This window comes from Hemicordylus capensis, chromosome 2 (genome assembly GCF_027244095.1).
Source record: "Hemicordylus capensis ecotype Gifberg chromosome 2, rHemCap1.1.pri, whole genome shotgun sequence".
Lineage (NCBI taxonomy): Eukaryota > Metazoa > Chordata > Lepidosauria > Squamata > Cordylidae > Hemicordylus > Hemicordylus capensis.
The window spans coordinates 273,290,857-273,316,613 of record NC_069658.1 but is presented as its reverse complement, the minus strand read 5'-3'; the positions used below and the strand labels follow the sequence as shown (position 1 = coordinate 273,316,613).

Here is a 25,757-nt window from a genome sequence, read left to right as displayed (position 1 = left end):
GGTAAAACTGTATAAAGATAAGAAATCAAATCAACAGACTCCAATTCAATAGCCTCTGCTGAAGTCATGATATTAGCCTTATACCAGGTATTTTCTGAAATATGCCTCTTTATTGTTTTAAATACACTCATATTTCTACAGTCCATATTTCTACAGTCCAACAGTGGACATATGACCCACTGCAACTAGCAGAGAAGCTGAAGTTATCCTTCGAGCAGGCAAGTGACAATCCGATTCTGAACAATATCTTATTTTATTTCAATATCTTCACTACAGTGGCTCTCTTATAAGATATCGACTACAGTGAGATATTGGAATAAAATAAGATATAGGTTACATGAAGAGTTGGGTTGGCCGCGGGAGCAATTTTTTTGAAAGTTGCATGGCCTCCGCTCCGCCCCCGGCCTCCGTCTCGTCAGTTTCCCCCGCCGCCGCTTCTCCGGCTTCTTCGGGGTGGCCGCTTCTGGCCGCCCAAGATGGCCGCCAGGTCCTGCCTTTCGTGCCTCCCTTGCCCTATTCTGGCCATGCGCTTTGCGCATGCCCAGAACAGGCCAGGCACGAACGCACACTTGGTGTCCGTCCACGGATGGACACCAAGCGTTTTATTAGAGAGGATGAGCATTTAGGGAACATAGTCCATCTCATTAGATGCATGAAGTTCTTATGTTCTTATTGACGGCTACTAGTCGGAGGGCTGTAGGCCACCTCCAGCCTCAGGGGCAGGGTGCCTCTGGGTACCAGTTGCAGGGGAGTAACTGCGGGAGAGAGGGCATGCCCTCAACTCCTGCCTGTGGCTTCCAGCGGCATCTGGTGGGTCACTGTGCGAAACAGGATGCTGGACTAGATGGGCCTTTGGCCTGATCCAGCAGGGCTGTTCTTATGTTCTTAAGTGTTATCCTAAGTTGCTGTGTGGGTAAACTGATACACTGACAACTGAACATAAGAACAGCCCTGCTGGACCAGGCCCAAGGCACATCTAGTCCAGCATCCTGTTTCACACAATAGCCCACCAGAAGCCTCTGAAAAGCCTACAGGCAGGAATTGAGGGCATGCCCTCCCTCCTGCTGTTACTCCCCTGCAACTGGTACTCACAGGCCTCCTCCTTTGAGGCTGGAGGTGGCCTATAGCCCTCCAACTAGTAGCCGTTGATAGACCTCTTCTCCATGAAGTTATCCAAACCCCTCTTAAAGCCATCCAGATTGTTGGCTGTCACCACATTTTGTGGCAGAGAATTCCACAACTTGATTATGCGTTCTGTGAAAAAATACTTCCATTTGTTGTTCCTAAATTTCCTGGCAATCAATTTCATGGGATGACCCCTGGTTCTAGTGTTATGTGAGAGGTAGAAGAATTTCTCTCTATATACTTTCTCAACTTCATGCATGATTTTATAGACTTCTATCATGTCTCCCTACAGTCATCTTTTCTAAACTAAACAGCCCCAGGTGTTGTAGCCTTGCCTCATAAGAAAGGTGCTCTAGGCCCCTGATCATTTTGGTTGCCCTCTTCTGCACCTTTTCCAGTTCTACAATATCCTTTTTGAGATATGGTGACCAGAATTCTATGCAGTACTCCAGGTGTGGCTGCACCATCATTTTGTATAAGGGCATTATAATATTAGCTGTTTCATTTTCAGTCTCCTTCCTAATGATCCCTAGCATGGAATTTGCCTTTTTCACAGCTGCCTCACACTGAGTGGATACTTTCAACAACCTGTCCACCACAACCCCAAGATCCCTCTCTTGGTCAGTCACTCACAGCTCAGATCCCATCAACGTATACTTGAAGCTGGGGGTTTTCATCCCAATGTGCATCACTTTACACTTGCCAATATTGAACCACATTTGCCATTTTGTCGCCCATTCCCCTAGTTTGGAGAGATCTTTTTGGAGCTCCTCACAATCAGTCTTGGTTTTCACTACCCGAAAGAGTTTGGTATCATCAGCAAATTTGGCCACCTCGCTGCTTACCCCTTCTTCTAGATCATTTATGAATAAATTAAAAAGCACCGCTCTCAGTACAGATCCTTGGGGGACCCCACTTCTTACTTCCCTCCATTGTGAAAAATCTCCATTTATTTCCTGTCTTTCACCCTTTGTTTCCTGTCTTTCAACCAGTTAGCAATCCACACATGTACTTGTCCCCTTATCCCAGTACTGCTAAGTTTTCTCAGGAGTCTTTGATGAGGAGCTTTGTCCAAAGCTTTTTAAAAGTCCAGGTATACTATGTCAACTAGATCACCTTGATCCACACACTTGTTGAAACTCTCAAAGAACTCCAAAAGGTTGGTGAGGCAAGATTTACCTTTGCAGAAGCCATGCTGGTTCTCTCCCAGCAGGGCCTGTTCTTCTATGTGCTTTACAATTTTATCCTTGAGGATGCTTTCCATCAATTTGCCTGGAACAGACGTTGAGCTAACCAGCCTGTAATTTCCCAGATCGTCCCTGGATCCCTTTTTGAAAATTGGTGTTACATTTCTTTTCAAGTCTTCCAGTACAGAGCCTTATTGCAGGAATGAGTTATATATTTTAGCAAGGAGGTCGGCAATTTCACATTTTAGTTCTTTGAGGACTCTTGGATGTTTAGATCATCTCTTGTCACTGCTATCGGACTCAGTTCTTTAGCCTCCATCCCTGAAAAGCCTGCTTCAGGAACAGGGATATGCTCAGTATCCTCTGCCATGAAGACAAATGCAAAAAAACTTATTTAGCTTCTCTGCAACCTCCATATGTTTTGATGCGGAGGGCGATAGCACGTCCCCAGTAGAACCTTTCCTTTCAGGCCTTGTATTGTCACCCACAGGGTTTCTGTGGAGGACAACGGTCCACCTACATTTTCTACCTTATTAGATTCTATCACTTCTTTAACATACGGTGCTACTCCACCTCCAAGGCGCCCCTCCCTGTCCTTTCTATAGAGTTTATATCCAGGGATAACAGTGTCCCACTGGTTCTCACTGTTCACCATGTTTCTGTTATGCCCACTATATCTATTTCTGTATTAGCAACCAAGCACTCCAACTCACCCATCTTGGCTCGGAGACTTCTGGCATTGGCATATAAGCACCTATATGCTGAATCTCTTCCCTGGTGTCTGCCATCTTTCTTTTAATTCTTTGACCTGCTGGCACAGTCTTCTGTCTGCTCCTTATATGGATCTGTTCTGTCCCCTTTTGTTTTATTTCAATCCTCTGCACCCTCACACTTTAAGGGATGGCATTTGCCAAACTGGATACTGCCCAGCTCCTGTCGGCTATTCCCCAGGCGTCATTTTAAAAGCTGTTCTGCAACCTTTTTGATTTTAAGCACCAGCAGTCTGGTTCCATCTTGGTTCAAATGCAGCCTGTCACTTTTTTACAGGCCTTGCTTGCCCCAAAATGTATCCCAGTGCCTAACAAATCTAAACCCCTCCTCCCAGCACCAACGTCTCATCCATGCATCGAAACCCCTCAGCTCTGCCCATCTCACTGTACATGCGTGTGGAACAGGTAGCATTTCTGAGAATGCTACCTTGGGGGTCCTGGACTTCAAAATGCTACCTATCAGCCTAAATTTGGCTTCCAGGACCTCCTGACTACATTTCCCCACATCACTGGTGCTGACGTGCACCATGACTACTGTATTCTCCCCAGCACTGCCTAATAGCCTATCTAGATGCTGCATGATGTCCGCAACCTTTGCACCAGGCAGGCAACACTCAGGTCACAAACCCATCTCTCTATACTTCTAATGAGGTATACAAGGAGCCCACTCACTGCCTCTCCTTGCCCTCTGCTTTGGCAGAACCTTTGGGGCTACAACCCTTCAAATTGTCCCTGATGAATTCATCCTCTTTTGGCATCACTCACAAAACAGCAGTCATGAACAGGTATTAAACTGCTCTTAATTCTCTATCTCTTTCTCCTTCCCCAGCCTCTCCTCATTCCTCTGTCCAGTGTTCACTCTAGCAAGGATTTCCAAATGTTGCTAACTACAACTCCCATAATCCCCAAGCAAAAAAGATTGCAGCTGGGTATTGTGGGACTTGTAGTCAACATCTGGGAATCCCTGTTATTATTATTATTATTATTATCATCATCATCATCATCATCATCATCACCATCATCAATTCGATTTCTATACCGCCCTTCCAAAAATGGCTCAGGGCGGTTTACAAAGAGAAATAACAAACAATAAGATGGCTCCCTCTCCCCAAAGGGCTCACATTCTAAAAAGAAACATAAGACACACACCAGCAACAGTCACTGGAAGTACTGTGCTGGGAGTGGACAGGGCCAGTTACTCTCCCCACTGCTAAATAAAGAGAATCACCATGGTAAAAGGTGCCTCTTTGCCCAGAGGAAACACTGCATTTGTCCAATTTCTAGCACCCATCAGTCACTAGGCTATTAGAGCCTTCACTGTATCAAGGTTGCCAGCTATCATGGTTTACATTATGCCTCTGCTTTATTAATGAGTTTCGTTTCTTTGTTTCAAAAGCCTTATCTTCACCTCTTATGCACACTTGGAAGTTCAGTTCTGTGTTAAATTCCCCCAAGTTATCTAAAGAATAGATACAGATGTGAGCAGTGTACATGTATGTGAGCAGGTGTGATAACAACTGTTGGGGGGGCAGATTTGTTGACTCTGAATGAGGATTCTACAGCTATACTATTTGTTTGTTTGTTTGTTTGATTGATTTATATACCGCCCTTCCCAAATGGCTCAATTAAAACAAGCCACTAAAACAATAAAAAACTAAAACAAATTAAAAGCAATTAACAATTTAAAAACATTTTAAAACAGCAATTAAACAGTTTACAGTAATTAAAAGCCCCAAAATCGGGTTAAAATTTAAAAACCCTGGAAAGCCAGGACAAACAAAAACGTTTTAAGGGCTCTCCTGAAGGCTAATGGAGAATTCAAATTATGGATTTCCGCAGGGAGCGCATTCCACAGCCCCGGAGCAGCCATAGAGAAGGCCCGCCGCCGAGTCGCCACAAGACGAGCTGGTGGTAACTGGAGACGGACCTCCTCAGATGACCTTAATATGCGGTGGGGATCACGCAAAAGAAGGCACTCTCTAAGGTAACTTGGGCCTAAGTCGTTCAGGGCTTTAAAGGTAATCACCAGCACTTTGTATTTTGCCCGGAAACATATCAGCAGCCAGTGCAATTGTTTCAAAATAGGTGTAATATGGTCTCTCCGGGTTACCCCAGAGACCAATCTGGCTGCCGCATTCTGAACTAATTGAAGTTTCCGAAATACGTACAAAGGCAGCCCCTCGTAGAGCGCATTGCAACAGTCAAGCCGGGAGGTTACCAGCTGGTGCACCACTATTTTGAGGTCATCCTCCTCAAGGAATGGACGCAACTGTCGAATCAGCCGAAGCTGATAGAAAGCACTCCTGGCCATGGCCTAAACCTGAGAAACCAGGGTGAGGCTTGGGTACAGGAGTACTCCCAAGCTGCGCACCTGCTCCTTCTGGGGGAGTGTGACCTCATTGAACACAGGGAGATCTAACTCACTGCTCAGATTCTGAGCCCCCACAATGAGCACCTCCGTCTTGCTTAGATTCAACTTCAATTTGTTCTCCCTCATCCAGCCCATTACTGCCTGTAGGCAGGCATTTAAAGAGTGAGTGCCATTTCCTGAAGATGAAAAGGAGAAATAGATGTGGGTGTCATCAGCATACTGATAACACCCAGCACCAAATCTCCTGATGACCTCACCCAGCAGTTTCATGTAGATATTAAAAAGCATTGGTGACAGAATGGAGCCCTGAGGGACTCCATATAATAGCTCCTGCTTTGAGGAGCTACTGTTACCAAGCTCCACCATCTGGGATCTACCCGAGAGATAGGAACGGAACCACTGCAAACAGTGCCCCCTATTCCCAGCCCCTCCAGGCGACCCAGAAGGATACCATGGTCGAGAGATCCGAGAGATCCAAGAGGACCAACAGAGTCACACTCCCTCTGCCGATTCCCCGGTAAAGGTCATCCATCAGGCCGACCAAGGCTGTCTCAACCCCATAGCCCATTCTAAAGCCAGTTTGAAATGGGTCTAGATAATCAGTTTCCTACAAAACTGCCTGGAGCTGGTTAGCCACCACCCTCTCGATTACCTTGCCCAGCCAGGGGAGATTGGCCTATAACTATCCATCGCTGAGGGATCCAGGGTAGGCTTCTTAAGAAGAGGTCTAACTATTGCCTCCTTCAAACAAGGAGGCACCCTACCCTCCCCCAGCGATGCATTTATGATATTAACTAGGCCAACAATCTCTCTGCTAGATCGAAGCAGCAAGGATCGGGCAAGGATCCAGAGAACAAGTGGTAGGCCGTACCGCTCCAAGCAGCTTGTCCACGTCATCAGGAGTCACAGATTGAAACTGATCCAATCTAACACTGCAAGAAGGATTGCTGGATACCTCCCTCACAGACCCTGCAGAAATAGCGGAGTCCAAGTCGACCCGAATACAGGAGATTTTATTCGCAAAGAATGAACTAAAGGCGTCACAGCAGAGTGTCTCTGGGAGCTGATTTGAGGCAGAAGGAGCAGAGATTATACTCCTCACCACCCGGGATAACTCTGCCGTATGTGAACCCGCAGACGCAATGCGCGCCGACCAAAAATGCTTTTTTGCCGCGCACTGCCATTGCATAGATTTTCAAATGGGTTCTATGCTGCATCCTGTCAGATTCGAACCGAGTTCTCCTCCACTTGCGTTCCAGTCGCCTATCAAGCCGCTTCATCCCCCGCAACTCCTCCGTGTACCAGGGGTCCATCTTAGAAGCAGGCCTGGAGGGACGCTTAGGAGCGATAATATCTACTGCCCTGGTGAGTTTTCTATTCCATGTTCCCACCAGGCCATCGACAGAATCACCGGCCGCACCAACATCGAAACCCTCCAAGGCCTTTTGGAAACCTGCTGGGTCCAGCAGCCTTTTTGGACGGACCATCCTAATAGGTCCGTCACCCCTGCAGGGGTGGGTTGTGTCCGCGATACCAACCTTAACCAGGTAGTGATCCGTCCATGACAATGGGGTAACCACCGGATTCCCCACCCACGGAACACCCCCCTGATCCAAACAGAAGACCAAATCCAGTGTGTGGCCGGCAACACGAGTTGGTTCAAAAATAAATTGGGATAGGCCCATAGTTGTCATGGCCGCTATGAACTCCTGAGCAGCACCAGACAAGCCAGTCCCAAAGTGGATATTGAAGTCCCCCAGCACCCAGAGCCTGGGGGACTCCAACACCAACACTGTGACCAGTTCCGTCAGCTCAGTTAGGGAGTCAGTTGGGCAGCGGGGTGAACGGCACACCAACAGAATCCCCAATCTATCCCTAGTTCCCAGACTCAAGAATACACACTCAGTATAGGTCAACTGTCTCACAGGGGCCCTGGTAAGGAAGATAGTATTTCTATGGACCACAGCCACTCCACCCCCCACCCCCACCCACTTCCCCTAACCTGCTCCACAACAGAGTAACCTGGAGGGAGAAGCTGAGCCCATACTGGACCACTCGCTTCCCCCAACCAGGTCTCAGTTATACATGCCAGGTCAGCTCCCCCATCCATGATCAAATCATGAACAATTTCGGTCTTGTTTTGAACTGACCTGGCATTACAAAGGAGCAAGGTCAGGCTCTGTGGGTAGTTGGTGCTGCTCCCCAAGGCCTGAGAGTTGTCAGAACAGTTGGAAGTAGAAATAGTTACTAAAAGATAAGATGACGAAGCATACATTCATTGCACTTAGGTTAAACTGGAAGTTCTATGGAAGTCTACTGTAAACTTTGATTTGAATTATGACAAAGACTATGAAACTGGTAGTAATCAATCACTGCAACAAGTCAATCTGCCTTCATTATTTAGATAAGGCAACTGCATAGTTCAGAGTTTCTCAAACCTTTTGATACTGTGACCCCCTAAAATATATAAAGCTACATGAACCCCCCTCCCATGTTTAAATCTACTGCCTGACATCCTGACTAATGATGTGTAGACAATAAACATTGCTGAAGATCAAGCAATGTGTTTCCAGTCTAGCAGCATGCTCCCAGAGTGCAGGCAAGCTCCAAAAAGTGTTCTTGCAAGAGTGCCCATCCTTTGAATGCACAGCAGAGCCAGCACAGGAGCTAGTGCTTTGCTTATGTTAACAGCATACACACTTTATTAGTAAGGATATCAGCCACTGATTTAAGGAAAGACAAATAAAGCACATTTACCATTTAAATGAGGAGGAGCCTGTTTGCTCCTACTTAGTTTTTCAAAGCTGGGTTTTATGTTTGAGACTGCCTAATTTCAGGCTCCAAGTTATTTTCACTAGGTAGTTGTTTGTTATAGTAGCAACTGTTAACTCTGATTCACACAAGTAGGAATCAAGCAAATCAGCATCTTCCTGTCTTTCTCACTTAATTCTTTTTACTTAGCTTGCATGCTAATCCAAAATTCAGGAAGAGAAACTGTTGAGAAAGAGAAGAGGTGCTCAGCCTCTAACTTCTCCAAGGCATGGGAGACAGGAGCTGAAAACCATCTGGATCCTCCATTGCTCACAAAGCTGAGCGCAGCACAGCAATGGCACTTCTTTGGCCACTCATTTGATGAGCTCTTGTATCTTCCAAAAAAGAACTCTCCACTGGCCTGTCAGCTAAAGAAGTGCCACCACTGTACCTACTCTTGGCTCTGTGAGCAGCAGAGGATCCCTATACATTATTATTATCCCCATACATTGGAAGGATGTTAATGGTGACAGACTGTGACTTGTCAAAGGTCACCTAGTGAGTTGGTGGCAGACGTGAGGCAGGAATTTCCTGTTGAACGTTACACTGCACTAGCTTACACAGATTACCGAGACTGACTTCCCCACCCAAACACTGAGGCTTCTCCACAGGCTCATGTACATGTGTGGCGAATAAATTACCTACAATCACGTGGTGTGTGCGCACATAGCTTAGATTACCCCACCCCTTCAGTGAACTACTGCTAAGGACAACATTAATAAAATAAATAAAATATGGGATAAAAAAGATTAATAATGTGAAAAAGTAAAAAGACCTGCCTAAAACCACAATTAAAACAAGTTTTAAAACTGAAATTCAAAGTTATCAGTAGAAAGCTATAAAAAAAAACCCCTACCAGATAAAAGCAGAGCATAAGATATTTAAAAGTCTCTCTAACAAGATCTCTCTTCAGTTGTTTCTTAAAAACACTAAGGGAGGGAGCATGAGGAAGCTCTTCCAGGAGAGCTTTCAAAAGTTGAGGAGCCACAACCAGAAGGGCCCTGTCTCTAGTCCTAGCCAACTAGACCTCAGTTAGTGACCTGGCCATGAGCAGGGCCTGAGATACCAAGCAGAGAGCCCTGGCAGGTTCATACGAGCAAATGCAGTCCGATAGGTACCCCAATCCCAAGTCAACTAGGGCTTTAAACATTAGGACCAGCACCTTGAAACTAGCCCAGAAGTGGACCAGTAACCAGCCACAGGATGGGTGTAATACTCATGAAATGACTTGCATGCACAAGCATCATAGCAGCAGCATTCTGGACCAGCTGAAGCTTCTGAACTGTCTTCAAGGGCAACCCCAGGTAGAACACATCACAATAGTCCAATCTGGGTGTCACCAAAGCATGAGTGACTGAGGTCAGTTCGGACTTTTCCAAGTAGTGTCACAGCTGGCATACCAGCCATAGCTGGTAAAAAGCAATTTTGCACGCCAGTGCCACTTGTGCCTCCAAGGGCAGCATTGGGTACAGAAGCACCCCCAAGCTGCGGACTTTGTCTTTCAGGGGGAGTATGACCCCCGTACAAGATCAGATTTACCTCACTACTCGGATGACCAGTTTTACTAGCCCAAAGCACTTCCATCTTATTTGGATTAAGTTTCAGCTTGTTTGCCCCCATCCAGTACAGAACAGCCTCCAAGCCCCGGTACAAAGCATTCGTTGCCTCCATGGTGTCTGCTGACTTAAATGATAGGTAGAACTAGGTATCATTCACATATTAAAGACACTGTAGCCCACATCCATGGATGACCTCTCCCAGTGGTTTCATGTAGATGTTAAACAGCATAGGGGACAGAATGAATCCCTGTGGTGCCCATAGGCCAAAGGGTGGAGCCGGCATCACCCAGCATTATCTTCCAAGTACGACCCTCCAGGTAGGAGAAGAGTCATTGTATAACCATGCCTGTATATTATGCTTGTATTCCATTTAAGTCAATGGAACATGCTTTCAAACCATTCAAGTTAGACAAACATAAACTTTACACAATAGTGCCCAGTGCCTTTGATGCAAAAGGAATATATACATATGCTTTAAAAGGAAGTGTACTGCTGGGATGTTTGCTTTAAAATTATGCTCAATTCAAAAATGATTTTCTGCATAATTATTTCTCTTAGCCACCCACCATGGGGATGCGTGTCTTTGGGGCGGAACTCTCTCAACATGCTGCGAGAGTTCCCGGCAAAGATGGGAGCAAGGATGGAGAAATTGGGGCCCAATTGGGAAGGAGCCGCACGAGGGAAGCGGCAAGCCCAGATGCGATGGGAAGGCAGCAGCGGCCGCGGTGGGGAGACAGTGGCGGTTTTGGGCCCAGCCATGGTGGCAGTGGGTTGAGGCGGCGCCTGGGCCACCAGGAAGAGGAGACGACCCAGGAGGGGCTGGGCCGGCTTTAAAGCCGGCCAGAAACAGCGAGGGGGGGGGAGAGGACCAGCCCGGGTGGTAAACACCGACCCCAAATACCGCACAGATGTTCTGTGCGGGGTCGGTTAGTTAGATGAATTTACACTACAAAGTTCTTTTGACACTAGGCTAAAACAACATTTCAACTATAAGCCAATTGTAAGCTGCTGTGCAAATTAGAAGTACATAGTATTTTTTTTATAGAATACAGTTACTACTTACCTTTGTAAAGCAGCTATTATGTTTCCAGGAGAGAGAAACTTGCCTGTTTTAACGCATTCGTGAATTACTCCAAAGCAAGCCCAAGCTGCTACTTAAAGCTTTGCCAAGGCAAATTAAACTTGCAGTGGAACTGAGCGGACTGGAAATTTTAGGTCCAATACTCAAGTTACTCTTTTGTATGGCAAGCTTCACATTTGTGTACAAGATGTATATATTATTGGCTATCTCAGTATATATGTGGAGCCAAAACACACATCAGGATGCAGATAAATGCAACAGATTTCCAATATGGAAACTAAGATGATGATACACACTTGCATGGCCATTCTTACATTTACTATCCTCCATGAGAATCAGCTCGCATTTACAGAATTATTTGGTTTGAAGTACTAGCTTGTCTCTGCTACAATCAGTCAAAATCAGAAGGAACTACAATACAGTTACTTGGAACTTTTGGAAAACAGGATTCCACAAGGCTGATATCTGACATACATTTAAAAAGTTGTACTTCAAAAGGTAACACTAATCCTATTAAAAAATCTGTTATAAGCACACCTCTTTGTAACAGGCAAGCATTTTGGTGTCTTTCAACTAAAATATTTTCATAAGATTAAAATAAGCAATTTTAAAAGAAAAACTTATAGGAGAACCCTTTCCGCTTCAAAATAGATCATAAAAACACCCGGACAAAAAACAAGGGGCAGATTTATTGTCTGTGCACAAGTATACAAGCTTTTGATTCACACAACTCTTTATCCAACAGAACAGCGATAAAACTTATTTTCAGCCATACTAAAAGCAGATTATCTGCAAATGTAAATATTTTATTCACAACAGACAGCTAGCTACCAATTGGCAATGTTTTAATGGTCAAAACATTCTGTTAACCAAATAATCCAAATTCTACTGTATGTATATTGAGGGAGCAAACAGAAGTCCGGTAACAAATGTAACGTTATGGATTAGGCATAACAAAGATCATCAAATTATAATTACGTAACCTTTACCTTAAGAATATGCTGCTGATAAACATCAATTGTCACACATATATTTGAAAAACGATTGAGTGTTATCTCAGTTTCACTAGTCTCTGAAAGAGTTTCTTAATGTCATATTTTTTCTTGGGTTTAGTCTACCCTTCATTAAAGGGGGAAATGTACCAAGTCAACAAAATGAGAGAATACAGTAAACAATGTCTTCCTGTAAACTCCTCCCTTCTTTCTTCAATGAGAAATAATGATTGTGGGTAGCACCAAGGGATATGCAGGTCCAGGTTTTCTCCAAATATACAGGTCAGTTATTTATTCCTTATATATGGGTCAGCTTCCTAAAGGTCTTGTTACAACTACAAGATAGATTTTAAGAAAAAAATCAGAACAGTTTCTGGAAAAACAGCAATATGTTAGAACTAACTGAAAGCCCTATGGCTGTGACCAAAGCTGCCCGCAGACTGTATGCAGGGGGTGAAATACACTAGCACTAATACTGTGGAACATCCATTCTTTTCAATGGGGTTCAGAGAAATGTTTTCAGCGTTGAGAAAGTAATTGGAGAAAGGGAGACATACAAAGTCTATATATTTAAAACAGGTTCATATGGTGCCACTGAACTGCCAGACATTAAATCTTTTGCACAAAAGCTTATGGGCTAAGAAAAATTAAAGAGATGTAGCTTATTTTTAGCTATTCTGAAGACAGATAGTTTACAAATGCAAACATTTTAATCACTTCAGTTAGCTAGAGACCAAGTTGTCTAAAGTTTTAACTTTTCAATACTTGTTATGATGATTAAGAGGTTGTATCAATAATTTCACACACTTAAAAGAAAAGCTATTTCATTTTTTAAAATTTCAGGGGAAATCGCTTTTCTGGTTTTAATCTTTAAAAATTGTTTTTAACCTTTCTTCAAGCTGAATACTCCTCTGTATTCTAGTGCCTGTGTCAACATACCAAGAACTCAAACAAATATCACAAAAGTATGGAAGTCTGCTATCTCTGGTGCTCTCAATTTCCAGGCAACTCAAGCTTCTGTTACAATATTCCCTCAATACGTTACACTAAACATTCAGAACTGATGTAGCATAGTGGCTAAGAGGCAGAGCTATGAATCAAGAAGCCCCTGGTTTGAATCTCATCTCTTCCAGGGGCTCACTTAGGCCAGCCAATATTCTTTCAACTTGATTTCCAAAAGTGGGGATCATAAAACTGACCAGAGGACTGGTCCGATCTTCAAAAGATTTGACTTTTTTCAAGCTAACAGATATCCAAAAGTACTACTACAGCAGTCAGAAGCTCATTGTTCAACATCAATATGATTATGATTACTGTTAAGAAAATTAATTTAACTTATCTTTTGCCTGAAATAATTCTTAATATATTGTTTTTTATTGTACATATTGCATTTCTGTTAAGGCCTATGGCCAATATGCATGTTGGCTGAAAGACAAGAGCTATGAGTCAGGAAGACCTGGTTTGACACTCATCTTTGTCATGAACTCGTTAAGTAGACTTAAGTAAGCAGCATTCTCTCGGTTTCAGTCCTGCAACCTCAATAAAGGGATAACAAGCTGACCAGACTTAGAAGATTGTTATGAATATGACAAATATTTATATATTGCTTTTCAACAAAAGTTCCCAAAGCGGTTTACATTTTATATATATGATAGATAATAGATAGATAAGCTCCCTGTCCCCAAAGAGCTCAAAGGCACCAGCGACAGCCACTGGAGTGATGCTGTGCTGCGGATAGATAGGACCAGTTGTTCTCCCCCGCTCAATAAAGAGAATCACCACTAAAAAGGTGCCTCTTTACTCAGTTAGCAGGGGTAAGGCTTACAAGGTAACTTTCATGAAGTATTATTACAAAACATTTAAATCGTTTTAAAATGTTTTTAATTTTTTAATGGTTTTAAACTGTTTATTTGGTTTTGTATTTACTGTTTTTAAATAATTGAGTCGCGGATTTTGTTTTGTTCCTGTGCACTGCCCAGAGCCTTTTGGATGGGGTGGTATAAAAATATAATTAATAAATAAAAGGTTTTAGAGGATTCATAAGTATTTGAAAAATGCTTCTGAAAAGACAGTCTAAGGCAATGCAACCTTAACTCCATCTATAATGACATCAAGATATACCCAACATTTCCACCATAGGTTGAATGCCCTTTATATATATTTTTTTTAAAAAGCGCAATAAGTGGTCTCAGAAATTCAAATGGAATATTAAATCAGAGATGGCATGTAAATAAGGATCGCTGGAAGGCATATTGCGACTTTTTGTATAGGGTGGCATATAAATGCACTAAATAAATAAATAAATGAGAACCCTGACTGAAAGATCCTGCCTCTCCAAGCACTAGAATCTTATCTTTCTAATCTAGCACACTCCAAAAGGTGGCCTACCAGATGGCCCTATCTTGATGGAGATAACCATGTCCTGACAAACTGCCTCTGAAGATATTTAGCTATTATGGTTATAAAAAAACCTATCTTTCTTTAAATTGTCTAACTCTTCAAGTCATTTAACATAGCAGCTATCATCGCATCCATAAGTTAATAACACACTGTGTGCATAAAGCTTATTTTTGTTTGTCCTAAGCTAACTGCCAATTAATTTTGTGAGGGGAGAGTTTGCATCACATCTCTAATCTACATTTAGTGCTGTATTTAGAACCAGAAGTGTTCCTAATCTTAGAGAACACTTGCATATATACAGTTCTAAATGAGTGCTGAAAGATCCCAATGAAGTGCCATCAGGGATGCTAAAATGCATAGTCCAGCAGTCAAGACCAAATAGTTCCATGCAGAAATCCATGATCAGAACATCTCTTCCACCAACACTTTTTGTTTCTGTTGCCTACAGTAAGGGTACAGAATAGCTTCCTGTAGTTTGGTGCAGACAAGAAAACAAACAAAACTAATCACTTCTACAAAATATGTGTGAGCAGAGAAGAGTGTTTTAGTTCAGAAGCCAGCTAGTAAACAATTAGATTTTGCATACATATTATCTTTTAAAAAGGTACCTCAAAATACACACACACACACACACAGGTCTGTTTCAGACACAGTGCTAAAGTGTAGCACTACATGAACTAGCCTAAAGAAATCACCAGCTTCCTCTTTCAGTTTCCTCCTCTCTCGTCCACAAGAGAGAGTGAAAGCTTTTGCTAAAACAAACCACAGTTTTGCATCATATACAAATTTGGGGAGCTGTGGATTGATCCAGGTTTATATGTAACACAGAACTGCAGTAAAGAGGAAGGTAAAGTGGGGGAGGACACTTTCGTTAACACTCAGAAGACTCTCCAACTAGTCGACAATACGAAGCGTGTGGTGGATTAAAAGGTAAACAGTTAAGTCACGCTACCTATATGGGTACCAGAAAGGGCGGAGTTCCTGCCAAAAAGAGACACAAAAGTTTGGAAAGTTTCCAATCGAGCATCCATGCACACATGCTGCATGAAGTACAGAGCACACTATGAACAATATAAAACTGTGGTTTGTTTCAATGTGAAAGCAAAAGCTTTCATTCTTCTCTTACATTTGAAAGAGAAGGAGCAAGGTGAGAAGAATGCGGGCCTATGGCTCTCTTAGGCTTGTTCCCCTAGTACTAAACTATAATTGAGCATTATGTTTGAAGCAAGCCTATATATTCCTGCATCATTTTAAAATCCTGAAAAAGCTGCTGCCTATTGATTTTGGCTCTTTTAAAGCTAGTACATTTATAGATATTTTACAGTTATTGGTTATATAATTAAGCATCAGTGCTGCAAACACTAGTCAAGTCAGATGCAAGTGTGACACTGTCATGTGAGTCAGTTGAAGCAGATTTATTTGATCCAGTACCAAAAGTGGAAGTGATCAATAGACGGGATCACTAGGCTTCCCAGCTATTTGCCAACAAAGCTTCAACTGAGATATTCTTGCTAAAATGCTGAAAAGGTTGGTACTGTTTTGAACTTTCATCTCTTCAAAAGTTCAGACTCCTCTTCAATTGTCCACTGCTTGTAATTTGTCATCTTTCACTACATTTATTACATTTTCTGTCCCAAAGAATCATACTACTAGCATGCTAGCATCCAGTTCTAAAAATGGGTCAATAGTTGCCAGCAAAGTACCACATGATGTGCCACAACTACAGCAATTATTCTAGATAGCTCTTCAAGTTTTTGTTGGTTTGTTGGTGGTGGTGGGGGGGGGTTGTGCACCAATAAGGGCTGATTTCCTTTCAAAGGACTCATGTGACCCAAACGTCATTATTACTACTACTACTACTACTACTACAGATATTTATATACTGCTTTTCAACAAAAGTTCTCAAAGCAGTTTACATTGAGAAATAAGAAGGATCCCTGTTCCCAAAGTGCTCACAATCTAAAAAGAAACATAAGACAGACACCAGCAATAACCACTGGAGAGGTGCTGTGCTGGGTTTGGATAGGGCCAGTTGTTCTCCCTCTGCTCAATAAAAGATAATCACCACTTTTTAAAAGGTGCCGCTTTGCTCAGTTAGCTTTCTAGAACATCTTCTAAAAAGCATGTGTATACAGACACATGGAACATACCTGTGTACATTTACATTCTACATTTTATATCCCGCTCTTCCTCCAAGGAGCCCAGAACGGTGTACTACATACTTAAGTTTCTCCTCACAACAACCCTGTGAAGTAGGTTGGGCTGAGAGAGAAGTGACTGGCCCAGAGTCACCCAGCAAGCATCATGGCTGAATGGGAATTAGAACTCGGGTCTCCCCGGTCCTACTCCAGCACTAACCACTACACCATACTGGCGTAGATCATTTGAAATTCATTCTCATACACACAGCTTTCACATACTTTCCATGTAATCATCCCTCAAATGATATCCAGTGCTTCAAACATTCCCTGGGGTCACAGAGAAGAAATTGGAAGTAGCCACATACAGCAACAGGTATATGTTCACTTTTCCCAACAACTGACCCTTCACTTTTGAGTCCTACTTTTGAGACCCTTCACAATTGAGTCCTAACTTTATACCTACAAGATTTACCACGGCTCTAAAGCTCGGAAAGGCTAAATTAAAGACAAACTACTGATCCAAGAACATTCCACACTGCTTGCTTGTCAAAATACTCAGTGCAAGTAAGGCCACATAAATAGCCAAAAAAGATTGCCTCTAGCCAGTTAGGGAAACTTTTATAAAATGAAAGCAAGTTGGTTCTTTGTTGCTTTCAAAAAGTTCATAGTCCCCAAATGGGGATCCTGTGGGATGGTGAACCAATAAAAGTATGTGCATACTAAACGTTTTTGTGAATTCATTTGCAAGGCTGCCTTAGGAGTGATCTGCGAGTATTCTGCACATTCCTCCGACCACTTAAATATGCAGTGTCCTAACTGGAACTTACCTCAGATTATCAGAAAATTTATATTACTGGGACCTCGAGTATTTAGTTAACCTTTTTTTATTTCAGAAAAAATTAAATAGACTTAATACATTACAAAGTTTAATGCTCATAAATTTCTGAAATGCCTCCTTGTCTTTAGGTCTGCTCCTCGCCTTGTTTTCTAGAACAGGAAATCAGACAACTGCTCAATTGACACCATCTCAAGATTCCATTTAACACAGTTATGACATCCTCCTAACATACTGATCCTTTAAAGAGCTATACAGGGCACATTCTGACCATAAAGGCCAAATTTTGGCCAATACATATTTCAGATTTGCATGCTGTACATAGTACGACAGCAGCCACCCATATTTTCTGTAATCTACGCTTAACTCAGTTAAATAAATGCTTACAATGCTCAACAGTTAACCTTCCTAAATCACTGGAATAATCTGGAAAGCTAGTTGATTTATAATATTTGAGGCAGAAATCATCTGGGCAGAATCTCTTAAAGACTGTCCACATTTGGACATTCAGGCCCATGCAAAACTCTGCTAGTGCATTTGTACATTAATCTTCCTATGGAGTGGTAGACCTCTCTGCGCAAGACTCACCTTCTCTACAGAGTCGCATCGCTTCTCGGTTTTTCCCATATTCCTTGAAACTTTCTTCCAAGGCTGCTCCTATATGAAAATGACAAGAGAAAAACTTCAGTTTATAGAGCCCTTGGGACATAGTGGTTGCACAACAAGTGATCCAATATATAGCTCTTTTCATCTTAATCCTTAATCTTGCGTTATAGCCATCATTGCAAAGACAGATAACACACACCTCACAAAAAGATACAAAATATACTTTCTTTCCCCCATCTCACACAAATACCAAGATGGCATGAATTCACGTTGTTAGACAACACAGATGATTGGTCCAAACAGCAGTCCCTGTTACAGCCACCTAAGCAAGTAGTTAACCAGCTCCCCTCAAACAGAAATAACTACTCTAGCAAACCAATTTGATAACAGAGTACATCATTCATATTCATATATTCATATATTCTCATATATATATATATATATATATATATATATATATATATAAAAATTCAGTATATAAATATGATCACAGAGTACATCATATATATATATAATTCAGTATATAAATATGGTACACATATATGGTCTAAATTTATTCTGCAACGTTTAGTAGAATCCTAGGTGTCGTAGGTGGTCTAGTAGGCCATTTAGTCCAATCCCCTGCTTGATGCAGGAGCATCCCCAACAGATGGCTGCACAGGTTTTGCTTGAAGTGTTCCAATAAAGAAGATCCCACCTACCCTTCCCAGGTAATTGGTGCCATTGTCAAGCTGCTCAGGCCATAACAATATCCTTGTAATGTTCAACCAACATCAACCCTTCTTTAAACTTCAGGTCATCAGAAGAACAAATCTAGATCATTAGGCTTTTAGTTTATAGTTTTGGAGTTTTAATCTGTATTTTAAAATGTTTTAATTGTGTTAATGTTTTAATTCTTATGTTTTTAAATTGTGAACTGCGCAACTTGCATAAGGAGAGGTATAAAATGTGATAAATAAATTAATAAATAAAAATAGTCCTGCTCTCTGGGACAGCCTTTCAAGCATTGGAAAAGTGATATATCCCCACTCTGCACCTAGTCCTCTTTTTCCCAGGCTAAACATACCCAGATCCTTCAACCTTTTCTCACAGAGGTTGTTTTCCTGACCCGTGAGCATTGTTGCCCTCCTCCAAACCCATTCTAATTTACCTACATCCTTCTTAAAGTGTGGCACCCAGAAATGAACACAGTATTCCATAAAAGGTTTGACTAGTGTGGAATAAAGTAAGACTATTATTTGTTGTGATTTTAAAAGTATAGTTCTATTAATGCTGCCTAAAATCATATTAGCCTTTTCTGCAGCTGCATCACATTGATGTTCAGCTTGTAAATCAATCCAGAGATCCTTTACATATGTACTACAGCCAAGCAAGGTATGTCCCATATCATAACTTTTGTTGCTGTTTGCTTAGGTACATAATTTCCCATTTCTCTGCTAAATTTCATTTTATTAATTTCAGCTAGGTTTTGCATTCTCATACAGTCATACAGTATTTTGAATTTTATTCCTGTCTTCTGAAGTGTTAGCTATCCTTCCCAGTTTTTCATTGCAAGTCTGATGATGATTCCTTCTAAGTCACTGATAAAAAAGTGTTTAAAATGTTTAAGAGTGTTGAGAAGTACTTAGCCCAGGATAAAGCGCTGTGGTAGTGCACTCGGCACTAACTCCAGTTTTATAAGGAGTCATTGATGAAATGTATTATGGAGTGACAGCAGCCTACTTCAAACGTTATTTTAAAAAAGAGATGCTGTACCTAGGTCAGGGGCGTAACTACTATTAGGCAAGGGGAGGCAGCTGCCTGGGGGCCCCCACACCTCAAGGGCCCCCCCAGAGGCAAGTCACATGACTCCCCAAAACCCACAGAGCTTCCTTCATTATGATCCTTCCTTCGTATTTCTTCCTTTGACCTGGCTAGTATCTCTCTGTCTCTTGACCCTCCCTTCTTGCCTCCCTTCTTGTGTGTATCAGCGAGGGGCCCATTTTAAAATTTTGTCTCTAGGCCCACTCCAGCCTTGTTACGCCCCTGACCTAGGTACAGGGTCTCAAAGGGGTCAGTAGTCCTGCCCCAGCCCCATTACTTATCCCAGAGCCTCCTGTTTATATTACAACAGTTTTCGTCTGAAGAGGTGAACGCCATTTCCACAATGATGGGTGCTTCCATGATAAAGCTTTTGTGGTTAAGAGACCATCACGGAAGTGGTATTCATGTCTTCAGACAAACACCATTGTAAGCATAAATGGTGGACTCTCAGGTTAAGTGACGAGGCCAAAGCGCAACTTCGGACCCCTTTGAGATGCAGTAAGTAGCTACAGCATCTCTTTTTTATAATGTCTGAAGTAGGCTAATGTTTACTTGCTGTCAGATACAGTTAAATGAAGCACATCCAGATTCTTAGCATATTGGTTCACAAACTGAAAGTACACATTATAAATATTTTGCTCTACATGACTTTTTTTCAAAGAAAGGGGGGCCCTAAGTGGTTTCAAGAAGCACACCTGTAAACTAAGATTGTGAACTAGGATGTAACCCAAATGCAAATATAATACCTGGAAGTACACAATCGTTGCATCAAATTATTGGAGAACGCATGTGTAAATGAAGTGTATAATGTATCTGAGATCTGCCCTCAAAAATAGGTTAAGAGAGCATACCTGTGCTTTAAGACTGGAGAAGACACATCAAGGATTATCCACATGCAGATTAGGCTCACTGAGAAGGGAGGGTGGAGTTCACAAGAGTGACACCAGAACCTTCACAGATCAGCTACCACTCCCCCTTTTCCCCACCTCTCTGGGTCTGGGACAGATTCCGGTCTTGTCCATGGAATCCAGGAGATAGAGAAAAGCCCGAGCTCCTTCACCCTCAAGCGATCAGCTAGCTCGGTTAACCCGTTTGCTGCCGAGCGCTCCCTCCTCCCCTCCCCCATGAAGAAGGAGGAGGAGACTCTTGCTCACCATCGTTCCCGTGAAGTTTAGCAGCATCGACCCAGAGGCTCCAGGGCTGCCCCAGCATCGCCTCCGGGCTAGGCAAAGACCTACGTTCCCCGACGGTCGCCATTGCCGCGCTGGTAGCCGGAGCCGTGCTGGCGGGGCCGGGGCCGGGGCCGGGGCCGCTCTCGCCTGCGCTGCCGCCTCCTCCGTGCCGGGGCCGTCGCTGCTGCCTGCTGGCCGCCGCCGCCGCCGCCGCTCTGCGTTGCTCCCCTCTGACGTCAACCACGGCCCGCGCCGACATTCTTTCCGCTGCTACAATGTAACGAGAAAAGTCATCAGGCTCTTTAAGGTGGAGCCGCCGTTTAAGGAAGCTCCAAGAGAATTCCCCGCTCGCTAGCGCTACGGGCACAGGACAGGCGGCAGCAACAGGAGGCCTCGCATCGCCTTTGCTGCCCGTTCCCCATTAACGTCTCAGCGAAGCGACTGCGGGTCGGCACCGTTCCCTCTGGGCCCGGGAAGTGAACCAGCCTTTCCAAAGTGCGGCTTAATAGGGAAAGGAACAGAGAGCACACAGCGCGACGCCCCCACGGCCGAAGTCATCTGGAATCCTGGCTCGGCAGCCGCGAGAGAAAGCGAGTTCTCCCCAGCCGGCTTCCAGCCTGTGGAAGAACTTGTTGCAAAGATGCCATCAAGGCAACCGAACTCTCTCCCCACCCCCAGACTTCGCACAGTCTCCCGAACTCCAGAAACTTCACTGGAAGGAAGTTGGTTATTTTAGGAGTCCCAGAAAGGTCCGGGCACATCACAACCACCCCGCCCCTTTCCTCGTACAGGGTCCAGAGACAAACTCTTAAAGGAACAAGAACAATTTCCCCCACAGCCAGGAAGCCTGTGCAACGCCACACTACCTCCTACCCTTGCCAATTACTTCATTTTACAAACCTGTAACCCAAATATCCTCTGACACATTTTGCTCCTGCTAACCCCACGCGCGTTTTCCGCTGATTTATCCCTCTCAAGGCTGCCTTAAAACTAGACGCCTCCCTCCCACCTTAAAAGTTTGCACGTCAAGCACAGGGAGGGAGGCTGAATAGGAAACAAGCAGGAAACGAACCCCATCTATGTTACTCATCACCCTCCCCCCACCGTCCTCGCGGACACCTTCCTTTCACAAATGTCACCCACCGATCTTCCCTTAAAAGGTCTTATTTAATATTTAAATCGCTTCGCACCAATCCACCAATAGGCTACACTTAGCTCCTGCTTGCCCGCAACCCACCCCCCTTCTCCTAAAGCTAGACTTTACACCTGTCAAAATCATGAATGAAAACGGAGATTGTCTAATTTATTGTGGCCCCCGCGCCCCGCCCCGCCCCGTCCCAGGGTTACTTGGGGCTAAAGGGAAAGCAACAACAAGGAAAACATTCTCTCGATTTCTCGAGGAAAAACGGGTTTAAAACTTTAAAAGAAAGTGACCAGGAACAGAAATCATTCAGAACTCTACTTAACTCTTTCTTGCCTTCACTTTAAGGGGATTTGCTCTTTGCAATACTACATACAAATTAAAAGGAAGATATTATCAAGTTGAAAGAGAAATCTGTTCAGATTAATCTGAACAGCAAGTATACAAAAGATTTTAAAAATTCAACATATTTTGCTTTTTCCAGTTTACTCAAGAATAGCCATACTGCTTTCCTTAGATTTTGCTGGCACCTTTATTAACTTGCAAATTTAGCAACAACTGCACAGATTTCCTTAGCATATTTTATACAAGGAAACATTTTTAAAAAAAACTCTAAAATCCCTATGTATAAAAGAATTCCCTATCATTCCAAAACTTGAATATTTTTAAGGGTGTAGGTGTGTGTGAGGGCGATTACATGTTCAGGTGTATACTAAGTGTTCTAAAAATCACATAACCTGAATTCAAAGCTGTTCACTTTGGAATGACATCATCATATATACCAGCTGTGAGCATTAGGCATCTCAAGAACCACTGGTAGTATTTTTCCATTGCTTGGTTGTTTTTATTAGTTTTGTTATTTTTAGTGTGAACGGCTTCTGTTTTTACTAGAAAAACAGAATTATAAAATAATAATGTTATTAAAGTAGCGCCATTCATGGTGCTGTACAAAGAAGAACAAGACAGGTCCCAGATGCAAGGGGCTTAGAATCTAGAAACTGGTAAAGGGAGAGAACAGGGGAGGGGGAGGGCAGGAAAGGAATAACAACAGGCAATTGATCAGGTATTTTTTGACCAGTCAAATGATCAATCCTAACTGATACCCACAAATTATATTAGCCCAGCTCAGAATATTAGCACATATACCAGTGGCAGTCCATGATATTTGCCGGCTGAAATGGATCACCAAATGGTGACTTCTCCCATCCCACCTCTGTCTCTATTTTCGTCATCGTCTTCGTCATCTTCTCCTTCATCTTATTATTATTTCTTGTTTACACAGTCAGACTGGTGTTATTGACTGGTTTTTTTATCCAGACATTGAGTCCTTCCCAAGGACCTGCGATGGTTGGATTTTATTATCAATATTGTTGCTGTCAGTATTATAGATATTGTCGCAGAATATAGGCTGTTCCCAGTAAAGCTGCTTTTTGTAAATGGCTGATGGTGATTTCTGTGGCCCCTAGGGTGTTAAGGTGCTCTTCAAGGTCTTTTGGAATTGCACCTAGGGCACCAATTACTACTGGGATTATTTTGGTCTTTTTCTGCCAAAGCCTTTCAATTTCAATTTGTAGATCTTTGTATTTGGTGATTTTTTAAAATTTCTTTTTCTTCTATTCTGCTATCCCCTGGTATTGCTATGTCAATTATTTTGACTTGTTTTTCTTTCTTCTCGACTACAGTGATATCTGGTGTATTGTGTGGCAGATGTTTGTCTGTTTGTAGTCGGAAGTCCCATAATATTTTTACATCTTCATTTTTGACAACTTTTTCAATTTTATGGTCCCACCAATTTTTGGCTACAGGTAGCTTGTATTTTTTGCAGATGTTCCAGTGTATCATCCCTGCTACCTTGTCATGCCTTTGTTTGTAGTCAGTCTGTGCGATCTTTTTACAACAGCTGATCAGGTGGTCCACTGTTTCATCTGCTTCTTTACAAAGGCGGCACTTGCTGTTTGTTGTGGATTTTTTGACTTTTGCTCTTATTGCATTTGTTCTTAGTGCCTGTTCTTGTGCAGCCAGTATTAAACCCTCTGTTTCTTTCTTCAAGTTACCATTCTTAAGCCATTGCCAGGTCTTGGGGATGTCTGATTTTCCACTTATATTGTGCAAATATTGACCATGCAGGGGCTTATTTTTCCATTTTTCTGCTCGGTTCTTGACTTGTTCTTTCTTGTAGGCCTGCTTTGTTTCATTGGTGTTGAATAGTTTCTCATTATTGACCATTTGAAGTGCATCTTCTTCACTGTCCTTGATATATTCTTCAAGGCCTCTTTTCTCCTCCTCTACTGTTTGATGGACTTGCAGCATTCCTCTTCCACCTGAGCTGCGAGGGAGGTAGAGCCTATCGACATCACTGCGGGGGTGCAGAGCATGATTGATGGTCATGATTTTCCTGGTCTTACGATCTATTGTCTCTAGCTCTGCCTGGGTCCAGTCTATTATTCCTGCAGTGTATCTGATAACAGGTATAGCCGAGCTGTTTATGGCTTGTATGGTGTTCCCGCCATTGAGTTTGGACTTGAGGATTTTTCTAACTCTCCTGATGTATTCACTTCCAATTTTTCTCTTAACTTCAGTGTGTGCGATGTTATCAGCCTGGAGAATGCCCAGGTATTTGTAATGTTCTTTCTCTTCCAGGTTCTTGATCTTGCTTCCATTGGGCAGTTCTATTCCTTCTGTTTTTGTTATTTTTCCTCTGTTCATTATTAATACAGCACACTTGTCTAGTCCAAACTCCATTGCTATATCGCTACTGAATATACGGACAGTGTTTAGCAGTGATTCGATTTCTGACTGGGACTCTCCATACAACTTCAGATCGTCCATGTACAGAAGATGGTTGATTTTACTGGATGTTTTAGATGTTTGGTATCCGAGGCCTGTTTTGTTTAGTATTTGTGAAAGTGGGGTCATGGCAATTACAAACAACAGAGGGGATAGTGAGTCCCCTTGGAAAATGCCTCTTCTAATGCTAACCTGTCCAAGTGTCTCGCCATTGATTGTTAACTGTGTACTCCACATGCTCATGGCTTTTTTTATAAATATCTGAATGTTTTTGCTGACACCATTTGTTTCTAAACATTTTAGTATCCATGTGTGAGGCAATGAATCAAAGGCTTTCTTGTAGTCAATCCATGCAACACTTAGATTTGTTTTTCTTCTCCCGCAGTTTTCTAAAATCATTTTGTCAATCAGTAGCTGGTCTTTTGTGCCTCTGGTGTTCGGGCAATTTCCTTTCTGTTCAACTGGAAGCTGTTTGTTAGTTAATAAGTATTGCATCACTTCATCTGCTATTATTCCAGTTAATAATTTGAACATGGTTGGCAGGCAGGTTATCAGTCTCTAATTACTTGGAACTGCACCTTTTGCTGGGTCTTTCATGATGAGATGAGTTTTCCCAGTTGTTAGCCATTGTTCAATATCACCTCCTTGCAAAATGTGATTGAACTGTTTTGATAGTTGTTTATGAAGGCTTGTTAGGAGTTTAAGCCAAAAGCCATGCAGTTCATCGTCACCTGGCGCAGTCCAATTTTTAATTTTCTTTGCTCTTTCACTTATTAATTCTGGTGTTATTATTAGATCTTGCATTTGTTGGTTACATTTTTTGACCTCTTTCATCCAGCCTGCTTTTTTATTATAATCTATTGGATTGTCCCATAATTTCCCCCAGAATTGCACTGTTTCTTCTTTATTTGGTGTTTCTAGGTTTCTTGTAGTTTCTGCTTCTATGCTTTGGTAGAAACATCTCTGATTCGACTGG

The 25,757-nt window shown here is 42.6% G+C and overlaps 1 protein-coding gene across 10 annotated transcripts in view; it reads right to left on the bottom strand.

The window, feature by feature from the left end:
- ATXN7 (ataxin 7) overlaps window positions 1–25,757 on the bottom strand; it is a 212,165-nt gene that overhangs the window by 140,280 nt on the left and 46,128 nt on the right. For 7 of the 10 annotated variants that reach the window (XM_053291777.1, XM_053291776.1, XM_053291785.1 and 4 more), the window contains 2 exons: window positions 20,836–21,123; window positions 17,861–17,929 (listed from right to left, as the gene is read on the bottom strand). The exons of 1 other annotated variant lie outside the window; for it this stretch is intronic. In XM_053291777.1, the coding sequence (XP_053147752.1) occupies window positions 17,861–17,929; window positions 20,836–21,112 (346 nt within the window). In that variant the 5' untranslated portion in view covers window positions 21,113–21,123. Of the gene's footprint in view, window positions 1–17,860; window positions 17,930–20,835; window positions 21,124–21,753; window positions 21,989–22,320; window positions 22,363–25,757 lie in introns of those variants that run through there. 2 more of the 10 variants (XM_053291780.1, XM_053291781.1) reach the window with 2 other exon arrangements.